At 46.3% G+C, this 18324-nt stretch overlaps 2 protein-coding genes across 9 annotated transcripts in view; one reads left to right on the top strand and one right to left on the bottom strand.

Moving 5' to 3' along the window:
- IFT74 (intraflagellar transport 74) overlaps positions 1–18324 on the bottom strand; it is a 305175-nt gene that overhangs the window by 147640 nt on the left and 139211 nt on the right. The window lies entirely within an intron of this gene.
- LRRC19 (leucine rich repeat containing 19) overlaps positions 1–18324 on the top strand; it is a 51892-nt gene that overhangs the window by 1741 nt on the left and 31827 nt on the right. The window contains exon 2 of one of the 2 annotated variants that reach the window (XM_033919403.1): positions 6052–6138. The exons of the other annotated variant lie outside the window; for it this stretch is intronic. Within the exon in view, the coding sequence (XP_033775294.1) occupies positions 6052–6138 (87 nt within the window). The remainder of the gene's footprint in view (positions 1–6051; positions 6139–18324) is intronic. 2 annotated transcript variants of the gene reach the window in all.

The raw sequence follows: 18324 nt of genomic DNA, 5'->3' as shown, positions 1-18324 counted from the left end.
GCTGGGTCAGATCAGTGGTCCATCATGCCCAGCAGTCCGCTCACACGGCAGTCCTTAGGTCAAACACCAGTGCCCTGAGTCTAGCCTTACCTGCGTACGTTCTGGTTCAGCAGGAACCTGTCTAACTTTGTCTTGAATCCCTGGTTCCATCCCTCTACCACAGCAGTTCTCAAACGGTGTGTCGCAGAAGTGGCACATGGTAGTGGGGGATCTTTTCCCCAAAAAATGTGCAGCATGGTTTTCTCTCAACTGCCACTCAAGAAGCACAAGTCTGTTTTCTTTCCTCAAAATCCCCTGAGTTCAGCACTATTTCCCACTTCCACTATTCCCATCTTCAAACTCCCCTGGTCCGTCAAACCTGCATCATCTGCAGCATTAAGAGGCTGTCTGGGCCGGTGCTAGATCCTTCCCTCTGCTACGTCCCACCTATACATACACAGGAAGTTGTATCAGATGGCTTTGAGGGGAGCATCAATGAACTTGTGATGGGGGAATTTGAGGGAAGATTGATAAACTGGGGGGGGGGGGGGTTTGAGGGAATGAGAGGAAGCATCGTTAAGACTGTGGGGAAAACATAAGAATTGCCATACTGGGACAGACCAAAGGTCCATCAAGCCCAGCACCCTGTTTCCAACAGTGGCGAACCCAGGTCCCAAGAACCTAGCTAGATCCCAAGTAGTAAAACAGATTTTATGCTGCTTATTCTAGGAATAAGCAGTGGATTTCCCCAAGCCATCTCAATAATGGCCTTCTCTTTTAGGAATCCAAACCTTTTTCCAAACCCTGCTAAGCTAACTGATTTCAGAATATTCTCTGGCAACGAACTGAAGAGTTTAATTACACATTGTGTGAAGAAATATTTTCTTTGGTTGGTTTTAAATCTACTACTTAGAAGCTCCATCTCATGCTCCCTAGTCCTAGTATTTTTGGAAGGAGTAAACAAGCGATTCATATCTACCCTTTCCATGCCACTCAGTATTTTATATACCTCTATGATATCACCACTGAGCCATCTCTTCTCCAAGCTGAAGAGACCTTGTGTGCTAAGGACACATACGCAAGAGCCATGCCATAATCCCAAAGCATTCCGGATCCCCGGTCTATGGTCACTGGACCCTATGAGAAAAGAGTTGGATGAAACGGCAGTTTGAGGCATTGGTGCTTCTGCAGATGGACCAGATCCATGAATCACGGCCAATGAGGCCAACATGAGACAACCGGGATAACCAACCCCAGGAGCGTCACAATTCTTTGAATGGCCAGGCCTATTATGGACCAAGGGGGGAAACAAATACAACAGCCCCTTCTCTGACCAAGGTTGTACTAGAACGCCTATGCCAGTGCTTCTGGGTTCGACGCTTTGGCTGAAGTAGCAAGAGACATTCTTCTTGGCTGCCAACGCCATTCGATTGAATGTCTGACATCCCCATCAATGCACAATGCTATCAAAGGCCTTCCAGGAAGGGACCACTCCCCCAGATCCATGAGATAGTCAGCCTGCACATTTTCCATGCCCACTACATGCGCTACGGATAGTGCCTGTAGGTGGACTTCTGCCCAGCAAAACAATAACTGGGCTTCTATTCTCAACAGAGCACTCTTGGTGCCTCCTTGTTTTTTGACATAGGCCACAGCCGTGACATTGTCTGAGAAGACCCTATCTGCCAAAAAGGTGGGGGTATTGCCCTATATATCAAAGAGGAAATTGAGTCTACCGGAGAGAACACGCCGGAAACGAAAAACAAGCTAAAGTCTCTATGGGCCAAAATTCTGGGGACAAATGGAACAGAAACGAAGATCGGCATCTACTAACGACCCCCAGGGCAGTCCGAAGAAACTGATGGAGAAATGCAAGCAGTGTCTCATTTCCTACTCACCACACAATTGTTTCCCACGTATTCACCTTTATAGGACTCCCGGGACCCCAGAAGAAGACTTTTTGTCAAAACGCGGACCATGTTGGGTCCTGTACACCTAGTGGACTAGGTCCTTTAAGGCTTTTATGTGGATGATTTATTTTTATGTGGATGATTTCAGTGTACCTTTGGAACTTTAACATTTTCAAATAAAGTCCATTTAGGAACATCGTCACTCCACAGAGTTCTTTTTGGTTTTCTCTGGATTTTCTTCTTTGTGGATATTTTGGGGTCAATTCCTTTTGATTTTTGGACGAGATTAAACGCAACTGCAAGGAAGGCAACACAGTATCATGGGCAACTTCAATTATACGGGGATAGACTGGAACTTAGGCACCTCTGGCTGCAGTAGGGAGACCAAGTTCCTGGATGCTGTAGGCGATTGCTTCCTGGATCAACTTGTCAAGGAAAATACAAGAGGAAATGTAATTCTGGACTTAATTCTAAATGGACTATGAGGACCGGTATAAGGTGTAGAAGTAGAAGGGACGCTGGGAAGCAGTGATCACAATATGATCCACTTCAACCTGGACACGGGCAAAACATCGATCCAGAATGACGGCTACGACACTGAACTTCCGAAAAGGGAACTATGAAGGGATGAGACTCATGGTGGAGAAGAACATTATGAAGAGGATAAGTAGTGTAAAAACGCTGGAGCAAGCATGGTCCCTTTTTAAGGAAACAGTCACCAAGGCACAAAATCTATATATACAGTGTATCAACAAGGGATCCAAGAGGAAAAAGAACAAGTAACCACTGTGGCTCACTGTAGCGGTGAAGGAAGCAATCAGAGACAAGAAGACTTCGTTTAAGGAATGGAAAAGGTCAAAACCGGACGAAAACTGGAAAAAGCACAAACAACATCAAAGCAGGTGCCATAAGACGGTAAGAGGGGCCAAAAGAGACTACGAGGAAAAAATAGCCAAGGAGGCAAATAACTTCAAGCTGTTCTTTCGATATATTAAGGGGAAACGACTCGTGAAGGAAGCGGTGGGGCCGTTGGATGACCATGGAATAAAGAGAGTGCTAAAGGAGGACAATGCCATCGCCGACAAACTGAACATATTTTTTGCATCTGTATTTACCAAAGAGGATATACACAACATACCGGAAGCCAACAGGCTAAACACAGGAAATGAAGATGGGAAACTGACAGGGTTGACGGACAGTCTAGAAGAGGTATGCAGGCAGATTGATAGGCTTAAAAATAATAAATCCCCAGGACTGGATGGCATCCATCCGAGGGTAATCAAGGAACTGAAAGGGGTTATAGTTGAATTGCTCCAACTAATAGCCAATCTGTCGATCAAATCAGGAAGGATTCCGGAAGAATGGAAAGTGGCGAATGTTACGCCGATCTTCAAGAAAGGTTCGAGGGGAAATCCGGGAAACTACAGACCAGTGAGTCTGACCTCGGTACCAGGAAAGATGGTAGAGGCGCTGATAAAGGACCGCATCATTGATCACCTTAACGGACACAATCTGATGAGGACCAGCCAGCACAGCTTCAGCAAAGGAAGATTTTGCTTGACGAACTTGTTGCATTTCTTCGAGGGAGTAAACAGGCAGATAGACAATATTGACCCGATCGACATTGTATATTTGGATTTTCAGAAAGCGATAGACAAGGTCCCGAATGAACGACTACTTCGAAAAATTGTGAGCTATGGAATTGAGGGTGAAATATGTGGATTAAAAAGTGGTTGGCGGATAGGAAACAGAGAATGGGGGTAAATGGACAATACTTGGACTGGAAAGGCATCACGAGTGGAGTGTCACAGGGTTCGGTGCTTGGACCCATGCTCTTCACCATATTTATAAACAACTTGGAAATTGGTATGACGAGCGAGGTGATTAAATTTGCAGATGATATGAAGTTATTCAAAGTAGTGAAGAAGCAGAAGGATTGCGAAGACCTGCAATGTGACATAAACACACTCAAGCAATGGGCTGCGACATGGCAAATGAGGTTTAACGTGGATAAGTGTAAGGTGATGCATGTCGGTAACAAAAATCTTATACACGAATACAGGATGTCTGGTGCAGTACTTGGAGAGATTCCCCAGGAAAGAGACTTGGGAGTACTGGTCGACAAGTCAATGAAGATGTCCGTGCAATGCGTGGCAGCAGCGAAAAGGGCAAACAGAATGCTTGATATGATTAAAAAGAGGATCACAAACAGATCAGAGAAGGTTATCATGTCACTGTACCGGGCCATGGTACGCCCCCACCTGGAATACTGCGTCCAGCACTGGTTGCTGTACATGAAGGACATAGTACTACTCAAAAGGGTCCAGAGAAGAGCGACTAAAATGGTTAAGGGGCTGGAGGAATTGCCATACAGTGAGAGATTAGAGAAACTGGGCCTCTTCTCCCTTAAAAAGAGGAGACAGAGGGGACATGATCGAAACATTCAAGATAATGAAGGGAATAGTCAGTAGATAAAGACAGGTTGTTCACCCTATCTAAGGTGGAGAGAACGAGAGGGCACTCTCTAAAGTTAAAAGGGGATAGATTCCGTATAAACATAAGGAAATACTTCTTTACCCAGAGTGGTAGAAATCTGGAACGTTCTTCCGCAGCTGTTATAGGGGAAAACACCCTCTAGGGATTCAAGACAAAGTTAAACAAGTTCCTGTTGAACCAGAACGTATACAAGTAAGGCTAGACTCAGTTAGGGCACTGGTCTTTGACCTAAGGGCTGCCATGTGAGTAGACTGCTGGGCACGATGGACCACTGGTCTGACCCAGCAGCGGCAATTCTTATGTTCTTCCAGGGCGGTCTCCAAGGCTTGCAGTGCTAACTGGTTGGCTCGCAGTTCCAATCTATTGATGGACCATTTCCTCTAAAATGGCGACCATTGGACCTGAACCAGATGACCCTCACAGTGACCCTCCCCCCGGCTCTAAAGACTGGCATCTGTCATCAGACTCAACCAAGAGATGCGGAGACGCAAGCCTTTAAACAGGGACTCTGGCTGGAGTCACCAACGCAGACTTTGACACGCACTCACAGTCTAGGGTAGTGGCATTTGAAGAGAATTAGTCTGCAGAAACTAACAGGACAATAGAACATTCTGCAGAGGGCAAAGGTGAGCTTTGACCCAAGGAATCACTTCTATGATTGCTACCATCAACCCCAGTACCTGGAGGCAGTGCCAAGCAGAGGGGGCTGGCATCACAAAATCTTCCAAATTTGTTGTTGTAGCTCCAGTCTGCATGGATCTGAAAGAAAAACATGGCCTTCTGCCATGTGAAAGTGAATCCCCGGGTACTCCAGAAACTGTGTGGGCTCCAGGTGGCTCTTCCAGAAATTGATGATTCAACCCAGACCTTTCAAGAGCTGAATAACTGACACTGATGACCTTGGAAGGGGCTCTGATCAGCCAATTATCCAAATATGGATGCATGTGGATTGCTGCCTTGTGCAAGTGCACTGCTGACAGACCATCACCTTGGTGAAGGTGCAAGGGCACTGTTGCCAGACCAAAATGGGAGCACTGAGAATTAAAAATGTTTCTCCAGCACTTTGAACCTCAGGAACTTCCTGTGAGCTGGACGTTGAGGCTTATAAAGGTACAGATAGGCTAGGGAGGGAGGTGGGGGGAAGGTATAGAGAGGCTGACCATTGCTGCCCCCCCAAAAAAAAAAGTAAAGTGTTTTACCACTCCAATGGGGCAGTAAAAAGCTTTGCTCCCACACCCATGGTAAATGCCCTATGTCCCCATGTCATTCTCTAGTTTGAATCACAACTTTCCCATGGCTCCCCTCCCCCAGCCTTTAAAGAGACAACTCCTCCTTTTTAATCTTATGATATCCTGGGGTTGATTGGGTTCCCTCTTAGAACATTCAGTCACTCCTCCTGTCACTGCTGATGGCTAAGGAACAATCCCTCCAAATCCAGGGGATTCCATTCCAGGGTCTCCTTTCACCCTGAGCTCTAAACCCCTTTTACCAGCTCCATATGACAACCAGATGGGAAAAAGGCAACAGGGATTCTGGGGCTATGCCTTAATACCGCATTTTTTTAAACTGCATTGTGTATACCTAGCAGTGCTATATAAATGACAACTAGAAAAAGTAAAATACCAGGTTTTATTTTAGTATAATTAATGATGTGTGTTCTTGTCAGGTCAAGAACATGAAGATCATTTGGTTGATGATAACTGTTGCATCTATTCTATATGGTTCATCAATATGCAACACCACATCTCAATCTGTAAGTTTTATAGTTAAACCTTTCATTAATGAATACAATTTGCTTCCTTCATAACATAACATAGTACTGTACTTGCTGACCGCGTGGTTTACAAAAAATTACTAAAGAAAATCTTAATTCATGGAATGAAGAGTTAGTTGGTCAGGTATTTAGAAAATAAATAGGTTTTCAATTGTGATCTAAAATCTTTATAAGAGTGAGCTACTAGCAACAAGGCTCGAAATTCTTTATCATGAAGGGCTGTTTGGGATGCCAAAGTGTGACTGAGAAATTTTACAACCCTGGATTGAAGGTGAGTTAAACAAAGGATGGGTTCTTCTACTATGACACCAAGGAAAATCTATTAACTAAGTATAGAGGGGTGTGGTGTAGATAACTTTATAACAGAAGCAACTCAACTTAAACAATACACGAGCCTCCACAGGCAGCCAATGCAACTCACAGAAAAAGACGTTAACATGATCATATTTCTTTAGGCCATAGATCATTCTGACCGCTGTGTTCTGTATCAGTACAAGTCTCGCTAACTCTTTCTTAGTAATTGTCAAATAAATAATATTACAGTAATCAAGGAGACTTAATAAAAGCGATTGAACCAATAATCTAAAAGCAGCAAATTCAAAGTAAGATCTAATAGTTTGTAATTTCCATAGGGTGAAGTAGCTTTTATGTACTATATCATTTACCTGAGTTTTCATAGTGAGTTCCTGGTCCAAAATAACTCCTAGTATTTTAATTGTTGAGAGTATTGTATACGAAATTGAATTTATGCTGATAAATGGTTCAAAAGGTACTTTGCTAGAGGATGCCACAAAAACTTAGTTTTGTCAGACATTCATCTGTTGCATTACAGCTTCAATTTTAGTGGTGAACTGAGACATAGTAACATACATAGTAGATGATGGCAGATAAAGACCCGAATGGTCCATCTAGTCTGCCCAACCTGATTCAATTTAAATTTTTTCTTCTTAGCTATTTCTGGGCAAGAATCCAAAGCTCTGTCGTATTTTCACGTAGATAACGCGCACCCGTGTAAAACGCGCACACGGATATAGCGCGTGGGAAACACAAATTTATGTAAAGAAATTTTTATATACCGCGCTCAACGGTATACCGCGCATGCCGCCCCGACTCTCCTCTGGCTGCCCCGACTCTCCTTTCACCCGCCCCGACTTTCCGTTCGCTGCCCCGACTCTCCGTTCGCTGCCCCGAATCTCCTCTGGCTGCCCCGACTCTCCTTTCACCCGCCCTGACTTTCCGTTCGCTGCCCCGACTCTCCGTTCGCTGCCCCGACTCTCCTCTGGCTGCCCCGACTTTCCTCTGGCTGCCCCGACTCTCCTCTGGCTGCCCCGACTCTCCTCTGGCTGCCCCGACTCTCCTCTGGCTGCCCCGACTCTCCTTTCACCCGCCCTAACTTTCCGTTCGCTGCCCCGACTCTCCGTTCGCTGCCCCGACTCTCTTCTGGCTGCCCCGACTCTCTTCTGGCTGCCCCGACTCTCTTCTGGCTGCCCCGACTCTCCTTTCACCCGCCCCGACTTTCCGTTCGCTGCCCCGACTCTCCGTTCGCTGCCCCGACTCTCCTCTGGCTGCCCCGACTCTCCGTTCACCCGCCCCAACTTTCCGTTCACTGCCCCGACTCTCCGTTCGCTGCCCCGACTCTCTTCTGGCTGCCCCGACTCTCCTCTGGCTGCCCCGACTCTCCTTTCACCCGCCCCGACTTTCCGTTCACTGCCCCGACTCTCCTCTGGCTGCCCCGACTCTCCGTTCACCCGCCCCAACTTTCCGTTCACTGCCCCGACTCTCCTCTGGCTGCCCCGACTCTCCTTTCACCCGCCCCGACTTTCCGTTCACTGCCCCGACTCTCCGTTCGCTGCCCCGACTCTCCTCTGGCTGCCCCGACTCTCCGTTCACCCGCCCCGACTTTCCGTTCACTGCCCCGACTCTCCGTTCGCTGCCCCGACTCTCTTCTGGCTGCCCCGACTCTCCTCTGGCTGCCCCGACTCTCCTTTCACCCGCCCCGACTTTCCGTTCACTGCCCCGACTCTCCTCTGGCTGCCCCGACTCTCCTCTGGCTGCCCCGACTCTCCGTTCACCCGCCCCGACTTTCCGTTCACTGCCCCGACTCTCCTTTCACCCGCCCCGACTTTCCGTTCACTGCCCCGACTCTCTTCTGGCTGCCCCAACTCTCCTTTCACCCGCCCCGACTTTCTGTTCGCAGCCCCGACTCTCCGTTCGCTGCCCCGACTCTCCGTTCACCCGCCCCGACTTTCCGTTCACCCGCCCCGACTTTCCGTTCACCCGCCCCGACTTTCCGTTCACTGCCCCGACTCTCCTCTGGCTGCCCCGACTCTCCTTTCACCCGCCCCGACATTCCGTTCGCTGCCCCGACATTCCGTTCGCTGCCCCGACTCTCTTTGGCTGCCCCGACTCTCCTCTGGCTGCCCCGACTCTCCTTTCACCCGCCCCGACTTTCCGTTCGCTGCCCCGACTCTCCGTTCGCTGCCCCGACTCTCCGTTCGCTGCCCCGACTCTCCGTTCGCCCGCCCTGCCCTGCTCCCAACTCTGTAAGCATGCGCAATGGTCTGAGCATGCTTGCCGCTTAGTTTTCTGCGCCGGGTTGTGGGGGCGTGCTTTTGCCCTGTCACCAAGGCGGTTTTTCTGACGGTGTGCTTTTCACCACGTGGCTGTGGCCCCCCTCTATCTGGCCTTGTAATTTGCCCAGTGAATACTATTTTGACTATACAATAGCATCTCAGCCTTTGGGTAAGCCTATAAAAGATTAATGCTGCATGTAGAGCCCACATTTTAATTTGATCTCTTCAGATTGGTATTCTGCATTTATCTACCCGGTAGTAGAGTTTATCAATTAAATTTAAATTTACCACCGTAATGGCAGGAATGAGACGAAAGTCATATACAGCGGACTTTAAGCTTCAAGTCGTTGCGAAAGCTGAGGAAATAGGCAACTGGGCCGCAGCGAGAGAGTTTGATGTTGGAGAAACATCGGTACGTGAATGGAGAAAAGATAAGAAGGAATTGGAGAAATGCAATCCGCGAAAACGGGCACATCGTGGGGCCAAACCAAAATGGCCTCAACTGGAGGATGACTTGAAGCAGTGGATTCTGACGAGAAGTGAGCAAAATCAATCAGTCTCTACTGTTGGGATTCAGATGAAGGCAAAACTACTTGCCAATGGAAGAGGAATACCCGACTTCAAAGCTGACTTCACATGGATCTCAAAATTTATGAAAAGGAACGGACTATCAGTTAGAATGAGAACAACTGTTGGCCAGCGACTTCCGGATGACTGGCAGCAAAAATTGATTGATTTCCGTGACTTTGTCACCAAAGAAATATCTGAACTTGGCATCACTGCAAAGGACGTCATCAACATGGATGAAATTCCAATGGCATTCGACATTCCAGCGACAAGAACTAAATCTGTTGCCATCACCACAACTGGGCATGAAAGAACGTGTTTTACAGTCGTTCTTGGTTGCTCAGCTAGCGGGGTTAAGTTAAAGCCCATGCTCATTTTCAAAAGGGTCACTATGCCCCGTGAAAAGCTGCCCACCAGTGTGGTTGTGCACTGCAACAAGAAGGGATGGATGGACTGCGACATAATGAGATTGTGGGTAGATAAATGCTTTAGGGCAAGACAGGGTGGATTCTTTGCAAAAAAATCCTTGTTAATTTTTGATGCTATGGCTGCCCACAAAGAAAAAAATGTTCAGGCCTACATTAATTCTACTCGTGCCCACATCACTGTGATACCTGGAGGCCTGACGTGTAAGCTGCAGCCACTTGACATCGCAGTGAATCATCCATTCAAGACTTTTATTAGAAAGGAGTGGGAGGAGTGGATGCAGAGCGGCACGCACGAGTACACACCCGCGGGGCGGCTGAAGCGGGCAACTTTCACAGAAGTCTGCAAGTGGGTGGCTTCAGCATGGGACAAAATAACACCAGATACCATTCAAAACAGATTTAGAAAAGCGGGCATTGTTTATGAAACCAATGACACTACGGGTACTACCAGTGCAGCGGAAGGAGGCAACAGCATGGATATCAGCGATGATGATGACGATATCACTTCGGAAATAAACGAGGATCGTCTGCAGGCCTTGCTCACTTTATTTAATGACGATGATGACAATTCGGATTTTGATGGATTCAAGGATTCAGATGACTGTGATGATGATGACTGAATAAACCTGTAAACTTTGTTTATTTACAACTTTACCGTAACTACGGTAACTGTATTTAGATTATTTTGTCCTCGATACTTCGTTTGATCTACCGGTTAATGTTATAGTTTATAAGAATGAACATGTAATTTCTGTTCTTGTTGCTGAATTCATACTCACTAACTCTAGATTAAAAGTTATATGGTTGTTTATAAGAATGAACAGTTTTTTTCTGATGTCAGAGAAAGGGCGGGACCGCCGGAAGAGGAAGCAGCATAGCGCAGGGCTCAGAGAAGGGGCAGGACCACCGGCAGAAGAAGCAGCTGGGCTCACTGGCATCCGGAAACAAGGTAGACAGCTTCTCCATGGGGGAGGCTGTGGGGGTGCGAGCGGTTCTTCGGGTGGGAGTGCGAGTGGTCCATCGGGGTGGGAGTGCGAGCGGTGGGGGTGCGAGCGGTCCTTCCGGATGATGAATCGGGCGTCGGGCGGGGTGGGAACTATGTAAAAAAATTTTTATATAGCGCGCTTACGCGTATACCGCGCAAGGTTATGCACGGTTTGTAAAAACACGTATAACGCGCGCATTATATGTGTGAAAATACGGTACTCGGTACTGTGCTTGGGTTCCAACTGCCGAAATCTCTGTTAAAACCTACTCCAGCCCATCTTAATTCTCCCAGCCATTGAAGCCCTCTCCAGCCCATCCTCCCCCAAACAGCCATATATAGACACAGACCGTGCAAGTCTGCCCAGTACTGGCCTTAGCTCAATATTTAATATTATTTTCTGATTCCTCTATGATCATACACGATTCTTTGAACTCAGTCACCGTTTTCCTGTCCACCAAAACTGAATTAAATGGTATGACAAATGTGATGTCCAGATTACTCAAGCATGAGCCTAGCGACGATAAATAAACATTAAATAATGTAGGTGAAAGCGGTGATCCTTGAGAACACTGCATGGATTTTTCTAGGTGGTAAAAAGTTGAGTCCTAAACCTAACTTGATAAAGTCTGGTTTCCCAAAATCCCCTAAACCATGAATAAACTTTTCCTTGGAGACCTAGATTATCCAAGCAAATTAGTAAATTAGAATGATCCACAAGATCAAAGGCGCTACTAAGATTGAATTGGAGCACCAAAGCATTGCTGCCTTTACTTAACAGGCTTGTTAAATAGTCCAAGAGGGCAGCTATTACTGTTTCTGTACTAAAATGAGGTCTAAATCCCGATTGTGAATAATAAAGCAAGGAATGTTGCTCAAGAGGTTTGGTCAATTTGATATAGACCAGGCCTTCCATGATTTTAATAGAGAGGAATCGATGCTATCGGTCTGTAATTAGATAGCAAAGAAATAGATTCTTTAGTGTTTTTAATTATTGGAGTGATGATTATACTACCCATCCTCTGAAGGAAATTTCCCTGCATTTAGGGAATCAGTAATCCATTCAAATAACTTCGATTTAAAGTTTAATGGTGCAACTGTCATCAGTTCAGGAGGACAGGAATCAAGCAAACAATAAGTTTGAGCATATCTTTGAAATAGTTTTGAAAAATTGTGCCATTCTGGCTTATCGAATGTGGATCAACATAAGTCTACATGAATCTGTTCATCTTTTGGGATGAAATTAAAACCCGTATTTATAGAACAAGGTGAACAGGCAGATCTCAAAGATAGTACCTTGGACATGTTCCTAAAGGAAAAGGGGATTGAGGGGTATAGCTAGAGGGGTACTATAAAGGATAAAATGTCTTAAGTGAAAGAACAGTACAGGTCATGGACCTGGGGGGCCGCCGTGAGTGCGGACTGCTGAGCACGATGGACCTATGGTCTGACTCGGCAGAGGCGATGCTTATGTTCTTATGTTCTTAAAAAAATTAGCTAAGTTTTCAGAAGATGGGATGGGTTGCCAGGAAGATTGTGGGGTCCTTTTACAAATGCACGGTAGCGGTTTAACGCGTGGAATACCGTGCGTTAAACCGCCTGCCGTGCTAGTACCTAATGCCTCCATTGACGAGGCATTAGGATTTTAGGCTGCCGCGGGAGTTAGCGCGTGATGAAATGTCCAATGCGCTAATCCCCGTAGCGTGCCTTGATAAAAGGAGTCCTGTGTCTTTTTAGTAGTATTGAAAGTATTATTAACTAATTGAAATAGTTTTTTTTAACGTTAATAGAGGTGGGAACGACTTTCGTAAAGTAACAGATTTTTCGTTTAACCTTTAACATTACTTTATACTTTTTAACTTCTTGTCTCTATTTTACTTTGTCCACTGCTAGTTTTGATTTTATCTATTTTTTTCTCAAGGCGTCGTACCGAGCATTTCATTTCAAGTAGATCAGAATCATACCACTTTTTAGAATCATCTAATCGCCTTTTTATTAAGTGTTTGGGAACAATTTCATCTAGAATTGTGTTGCAAGTTTTATATTCCAATCGTGTGAAAAATCAGGAAAATTAGAAGTGTTGTCTTCTAAAAATAAGTCTGCACGTTTCTAAAATTCATCGGAGTTAAGAATTTTTCTAACTAAAATTTCTTGTTTTTTCTGTAACAAATTCGATTTTGATTTTTTCAGCCACTTTAAAAAGAAATAGTAAATGGAGTGATCTGACCGAGAGGTTTGCACCCATCTTCCTCCATTTAAATCGATTTTGGATAAGGAATCTAATTTTGTAGTTACGGTTACCAGATCAAGGTGGTATCCATCTTTGTGGGTTTGTGAAGGTTGTGAAATAGAAAAATCTAAAAAGGTAGTGAGATCAGCCACATCTGAATTGGATTCTATTTCCAAATGAAGATTAATAGCAACAAACAGTTGGGGGGGTTATGAGAGAATTATTAAAAATAAATTCATAAAAAAGCCGTTTGACCTGGGCCCAATATCCAGGGGGTTGATAAAATAATATGCAGTTTAAGTAAATCTGGTACAGGAAATTATCTCTAAACTCTTGTTTATCAACGAATCCTGTACTGCAAAATTGAAACTCTTATGTAATATAATAGCAATTGCACCCCCTCTCCTTATGACAGTAATTTACATCATCCTCAGTAACATGATAGCTGGAAATAAGTGTATACTTCTAAAAAAAATGCTAAACTCTACCTTTGACAGATGTTTTTGAAGGATGGTAAACAATCTTACATAGGAGAGAAAATTGATTAAATATTTAGAGCTCCCTGACATCATTTACTGTGTATGAGGATGTCCCATGTCATGGGGGTCAAATTAATTTAAGGTCTAAAGAAATATGATCATGTGACTTCTTTCTTCCATGAGCTCCATTGGCTTCCAGTGGAGGCGCGTGTTTTCTTTAAGCTGGGTTGTCTTTGCTACAAAGTTGCGTATGGTATTGCTCCAAACTATATGACCGATAGATTTCTCAAAGCATTGCATAAACATAGGAGAGAATCATATACATTGTTTAATTGTCCGTCTGCTCAAGGTTGTAAGAGTAAGAAATCCTTGGAACATACACTAGCATTTCAGGCTGCTTTCTATGACAGGGAATTTAGGCCACTGTTGCTTAGTGCTTGCTCTTACAAGCACTTTAGAACTCAGTTGAAAACTCATCTTTTTTCAAAATATTTAGCGAACTAATTTAAATCATCCTTAGGTTATGTTATTTTTAATCTTTTGTTCACCACATTGAACTTACGGTTATGCAGTTTATAAGTACGATGTTATGTTATGTTATGTTATATGGAGCTCTGTTTAGATTTATTATAGCTATAGTTTTGGATAAACCAACTTCTTGAGGAGATTGGAAAGCTTTGTTAGTATTGATATTCTCCTGTGCTTGGAGAACTGTGCTTACTGATTAAAGGATCTTCCAAGCACAGAAAGTTACAAATTTTAATATATGAATGGTGAACTGTACATGTGTGGTAGTTCTGAAATCTTCAATGTTATGTAGCGCCACTTCAGCTCTTTATGAAGCTTACAATTAGTTGAAGTCAACTACAGGAGGTGAGTAAGCTTTATGAGGATTATGCAACCAAATGTCCTTGGAGAACCTTTTTATAGGTTTCTACAAGGACAAGCAGGTTACCTTAATTTTGTTAATTAGAACAGATTTGGCAGAAAAGTAAATTGGAACAGGAAAGATTAAACTGAAGAGCAAAAATCAGCATAAACTAAATAAGAAATCTATAAAAACTGTTAGAAAACAATACTATTCAAATCTAATTGGAACTGTGACACCAATACAAACATGCTCTTTAAAGTAGCTAATGGGCTAATACTTCAGATTTGACTCAGTCTGAGGATTGTTCGCCATCAGCTCAAGATCTGGCTGACTTTTTAAAAGAAAAAATCAAAATGATAAAAGCCTTATTATCACTGCTAACTCTAGCTGCTTTAAATGACTAATCATTACTAAATCTTTAGAAAACAGGTGACAATAGGGAACCCTCAGGGATTCCACAGCCAGTAGATCATAAAGACAAAAATAATTATTCTTCTTTATTGTACATGTTTTAGAAGTTAAAAATCCAGGAAGCCATCGTAAAATGGTATCTGCAAAGCTAATCTCTTCAAACAAATACTGTAATACCTGATGATCTATTACATCAAATGCCATAGTCAAGGCAAATTGAATCAAAATAACTTGATAACCTTTGCTTAACCAAGTTCTAACCTCTGCTACCAATGTGCCAAACATTTCTTTACTGTAATTCTTTCTAAGGCCAGATTGACTACCCAGTCATTAGTAGCAGTATAGAAGCTCTCAATAAATAAACAATAATAATTGGCAAGTTGTGAAGTCATTATTGCTTCCATTATTTTGACAAATAAAGAACCCCTTTTATAAAGCTGCGGTAGCATTGCTGCTTGGTAAATGCATTGAAACCCACAGAAACTGAATGGGCTTCGGTGCATTTATCGCAGCAGCATTGCTACCACGGCTTTGTAAAAGGGGCCCAAAGGGATTAATGCAGTGGGTGATAATTGGAAGCTGTAGATAATTTACCAGATGGATTTTTTTTAGAATTGAGGTAAGAGTAATATAATAATAATAATAACAGCTTATATACCGCAATACCGTGAAGTTCTATGCGGTTTACAAAGATTAAGCAAAGGTACAAATTGATTGACTTTAAGAGGGGAGGAAGAAAGAGGGTTACCGTATTTTCTCGCATATAACGCGCGCGTTATACGTGGTTTTTACGTACCGCGCATACCCTCGCACGTTATACGCATGAGCGCGTTGTACAAAATTTTTTTGCATAGTTCCCCCCCCCGACGTCCGATTCACCCCCCGCAGGACGGCTCGCACCCCCACCCCGAAGGACCGCTCGCACACACTCCCACCCGCACCCCCACAGCCTCCCGACCCCCCCCCCCATCATGTAGAAGCTCCTACCGGTGTCCTGCTGCTTCCTCTTGGTGGTCCCGACACCCGACACGATCGGGGCAAGAGGGAGCTCAAGCCCTCTTGCCCCAGCCAACCGCGGCACACCCGACACGATCGGGGCAAGAGGGAGCTCAAGCCCTCTTGCCCCAGCCAACCGCGGCACACCCGACACGATCGGGGAAAGAGGGAGCCAAAGCCCTCTTGCCCCGCCGACTCCTCAACTCACCGACAATATCGGGCCAGGAGGGAGCCCAAGTCCTCCTGGCCCTTGCGACCCCCCCCCCGCTAGTTGTTCGGGCCAGGAGGGAGCCCAAACCCTCCTGGCCACGGCGACCCCCTACCCCCTCCCCGCACTACATTACGGGCAGGAGGGATCCCAGGCACTCCTGCCCTCGACGCAAACCCCCCACCCCCCAACGACCGCCCCCCCAAGAACCTCCGACCGCCCCCCCAGCCGACCCGCGACCCACCTGGCCGACCCCCACGACCCCCCCACCCCCTTCCCCGTACCTTTGTGTAGTTGGCCGGACAGACGGGAGCCAAACCCGCCTGTCCGGCAGGCAGCCAATGACGGAATGAGACCGGATTGGCCCATCCGTCCCAAAGCTCCGCCTACTGGTGGGGCCTAAGGCGCCTGGGCCAATCAGAATAGGCCCGGGAGCCTTAGGTCCCACCTGGGGTCGGGGCCTGAGGCACATGGGCCCAACCCGACCATGTGCCCAAGGCCCCGCCCCCAGGAGGGACCTAAGGCTCCTGGGCCTATTCTGATTGGCCCAGGCGCCTTAGGCTCCACCAGTAGGCGGAGCTTTGGGACGGATGGGCCAATCCGGTCTCATTCCGTCATTGGCTGCCTGCCGGACAGGCGGGTTTGGCTCCCGTCTGTCCGGCCAACTACACAAAGGTACGGGGAAGGGGGGTGGGGGTGTCGTGGGGGTCGGCCAGGGGAGTCGCGGGTCGGCTGGGGGGGCGGTCGGAGGTTCTTGGGGGGGCGGTCGTTGGGAGGGGGGTTTGCGTCGAGGGCAGGAGGGCCTGGGATCCCTCCTGCCCGTAATGTAGTGCGGGGTGGGGGTAGGGGGTCGCGTGGCCAGGAGGGTTTGGGCTCTTGCCCCGATCGTGTCGGGGGTGCCGCGGTTGGCTGGGGCAAGAGAGCTTGAGCTCCCTCTTACCCCGATCGTGTCGGGAGTGCCGCGGTTGGCTGGGGCAAGAGGGCTTGAGCTCCCTCTTGCCCCGATCGTGTCGGGGGTGCCGCGGTTGGCTGGGGCAAGAGGGCTTGAGCTCCCTCTTACCCCGATCGTGTCGGGGGTGCCGCGGTTGGCTGGGGCAAGAGGGCTTGAGCTCCCTCTTGCCCCGATCATGTCGGGGAGTCGGGACCGCCAAGAGGAAGCAGCAGGACACCGGTAGGAGCTTCTACATGATGGGGGGGGGGGGTCGGGAGCCTGTGGGGGTGCGAGCGGTCCTTCAGGGTGGGGGTGCGGGTGGGAGTGCGTGCGAGCGGTCCTTCGGGGTGTGGGTGCGTGCGAGCGGTCCTTCGCGGTGGGGGTGCGAGCGGTCCTGCGGGGGTGTGAATCGGACGTCGGGGGGGGGCATCAGGCTTTCAGGGTGGGGACAGGACTTCAAGGGGGAGAGGAGAGTCGGGGCGGGCGAAAGGAGAGTCGGGGTGGCCAGAGGAGAGTCGGGCGGCGACGGGAGAGTCGGGCAGCATGCGCGGTATACGGGTGTGCGTGGTATATAAAAATTTCTGTACATAGATTTGTGTTTTTCGCGTGCTCTACCCGTGTGCGCGTTTTACACGGGTGCGCGTTATCTACGTGAAAATATGGTAATAGGACAGGAAATCCATTTTTGAGGAGAGAGTGATCAATAGAACAAGTTAATCGCTATAGAGGGGAGAGAGAAGAGAGGATCAGTTGTCTAGATACTTTAGGAACAGGTGTAATAATAATATGACCCAAATAATTGAGAAGGATGCCATGATTCCTTCATTCTCTTAACTTTCTTTTTCTAATGAGATTCTGAAGTGAAATAGGAGCCACAGCAGTTGAGCAAGGCCCTTTCTATCGAGCTCACTCAGGCTGAAACAGTCTTGCACTCAAAAGAACACAGCAGATAAAAAGGGCAAGCCTGGAAAAGAGCAAGAAAGTGTTGGAGTAAGAAAACAGTCAGAAAAAAAGAAGCATGAAAGTTTTTTGGCGATGTAGAAAATAAAGAAAAAGCATGTGAGCTACAGGTTAAAATGGAAGAAAGAGAAATGGGTAGAAGAACAAGAGATAAAAAGGAATAGAAAAGAGCATATATGCATAGATTGAGCTTTTGGAGTTTGATCAAATTGAGCTCAACTGAATATTTGGGGGTAGAGAAATAGTACTAGAAACACAACTTATTATCTTTTGATACACTTGGCGTGTCCAGAAATTGTTATGTTGATTATAATATATCTTTCTAAAAACTAAATGCCACTAACAAAGAAAACAGAAAGTGAAGCAACCTGTCTTTTTGTTAGCACCCACCTTGCTGCATAAAATGTGTATTTGCTGTCTATATGGTGATGTGTAGTATTGTATGTATGAGAAAAAGCACAGTTACTTACCGTAACAGGTGTTATCCAGGGACAGCAGGCAGTTATTCTCACATATGGATGACGTC

Source organism: Geotrypetes seraphini, chromosome 1, assembly GCF_902459505.1.
Source record: "Geotrypetes seraphini chromosome 1, aGeoSer1.1, whole genome shotgun sequence".
In the NCBI taxonomy this organism is placed as follows: domain Eukaryota; kingdom Metazoa; phylum Chordata; class Amphibia; order Gymnophiona; family Dermophiidae; genus Geotrypetes; species Geotrypetes seraphini.
Note: the sequence above shows the minus strand (reverse complement) of the source record. Positions and strands in the feature narration are given on the sequence as shown.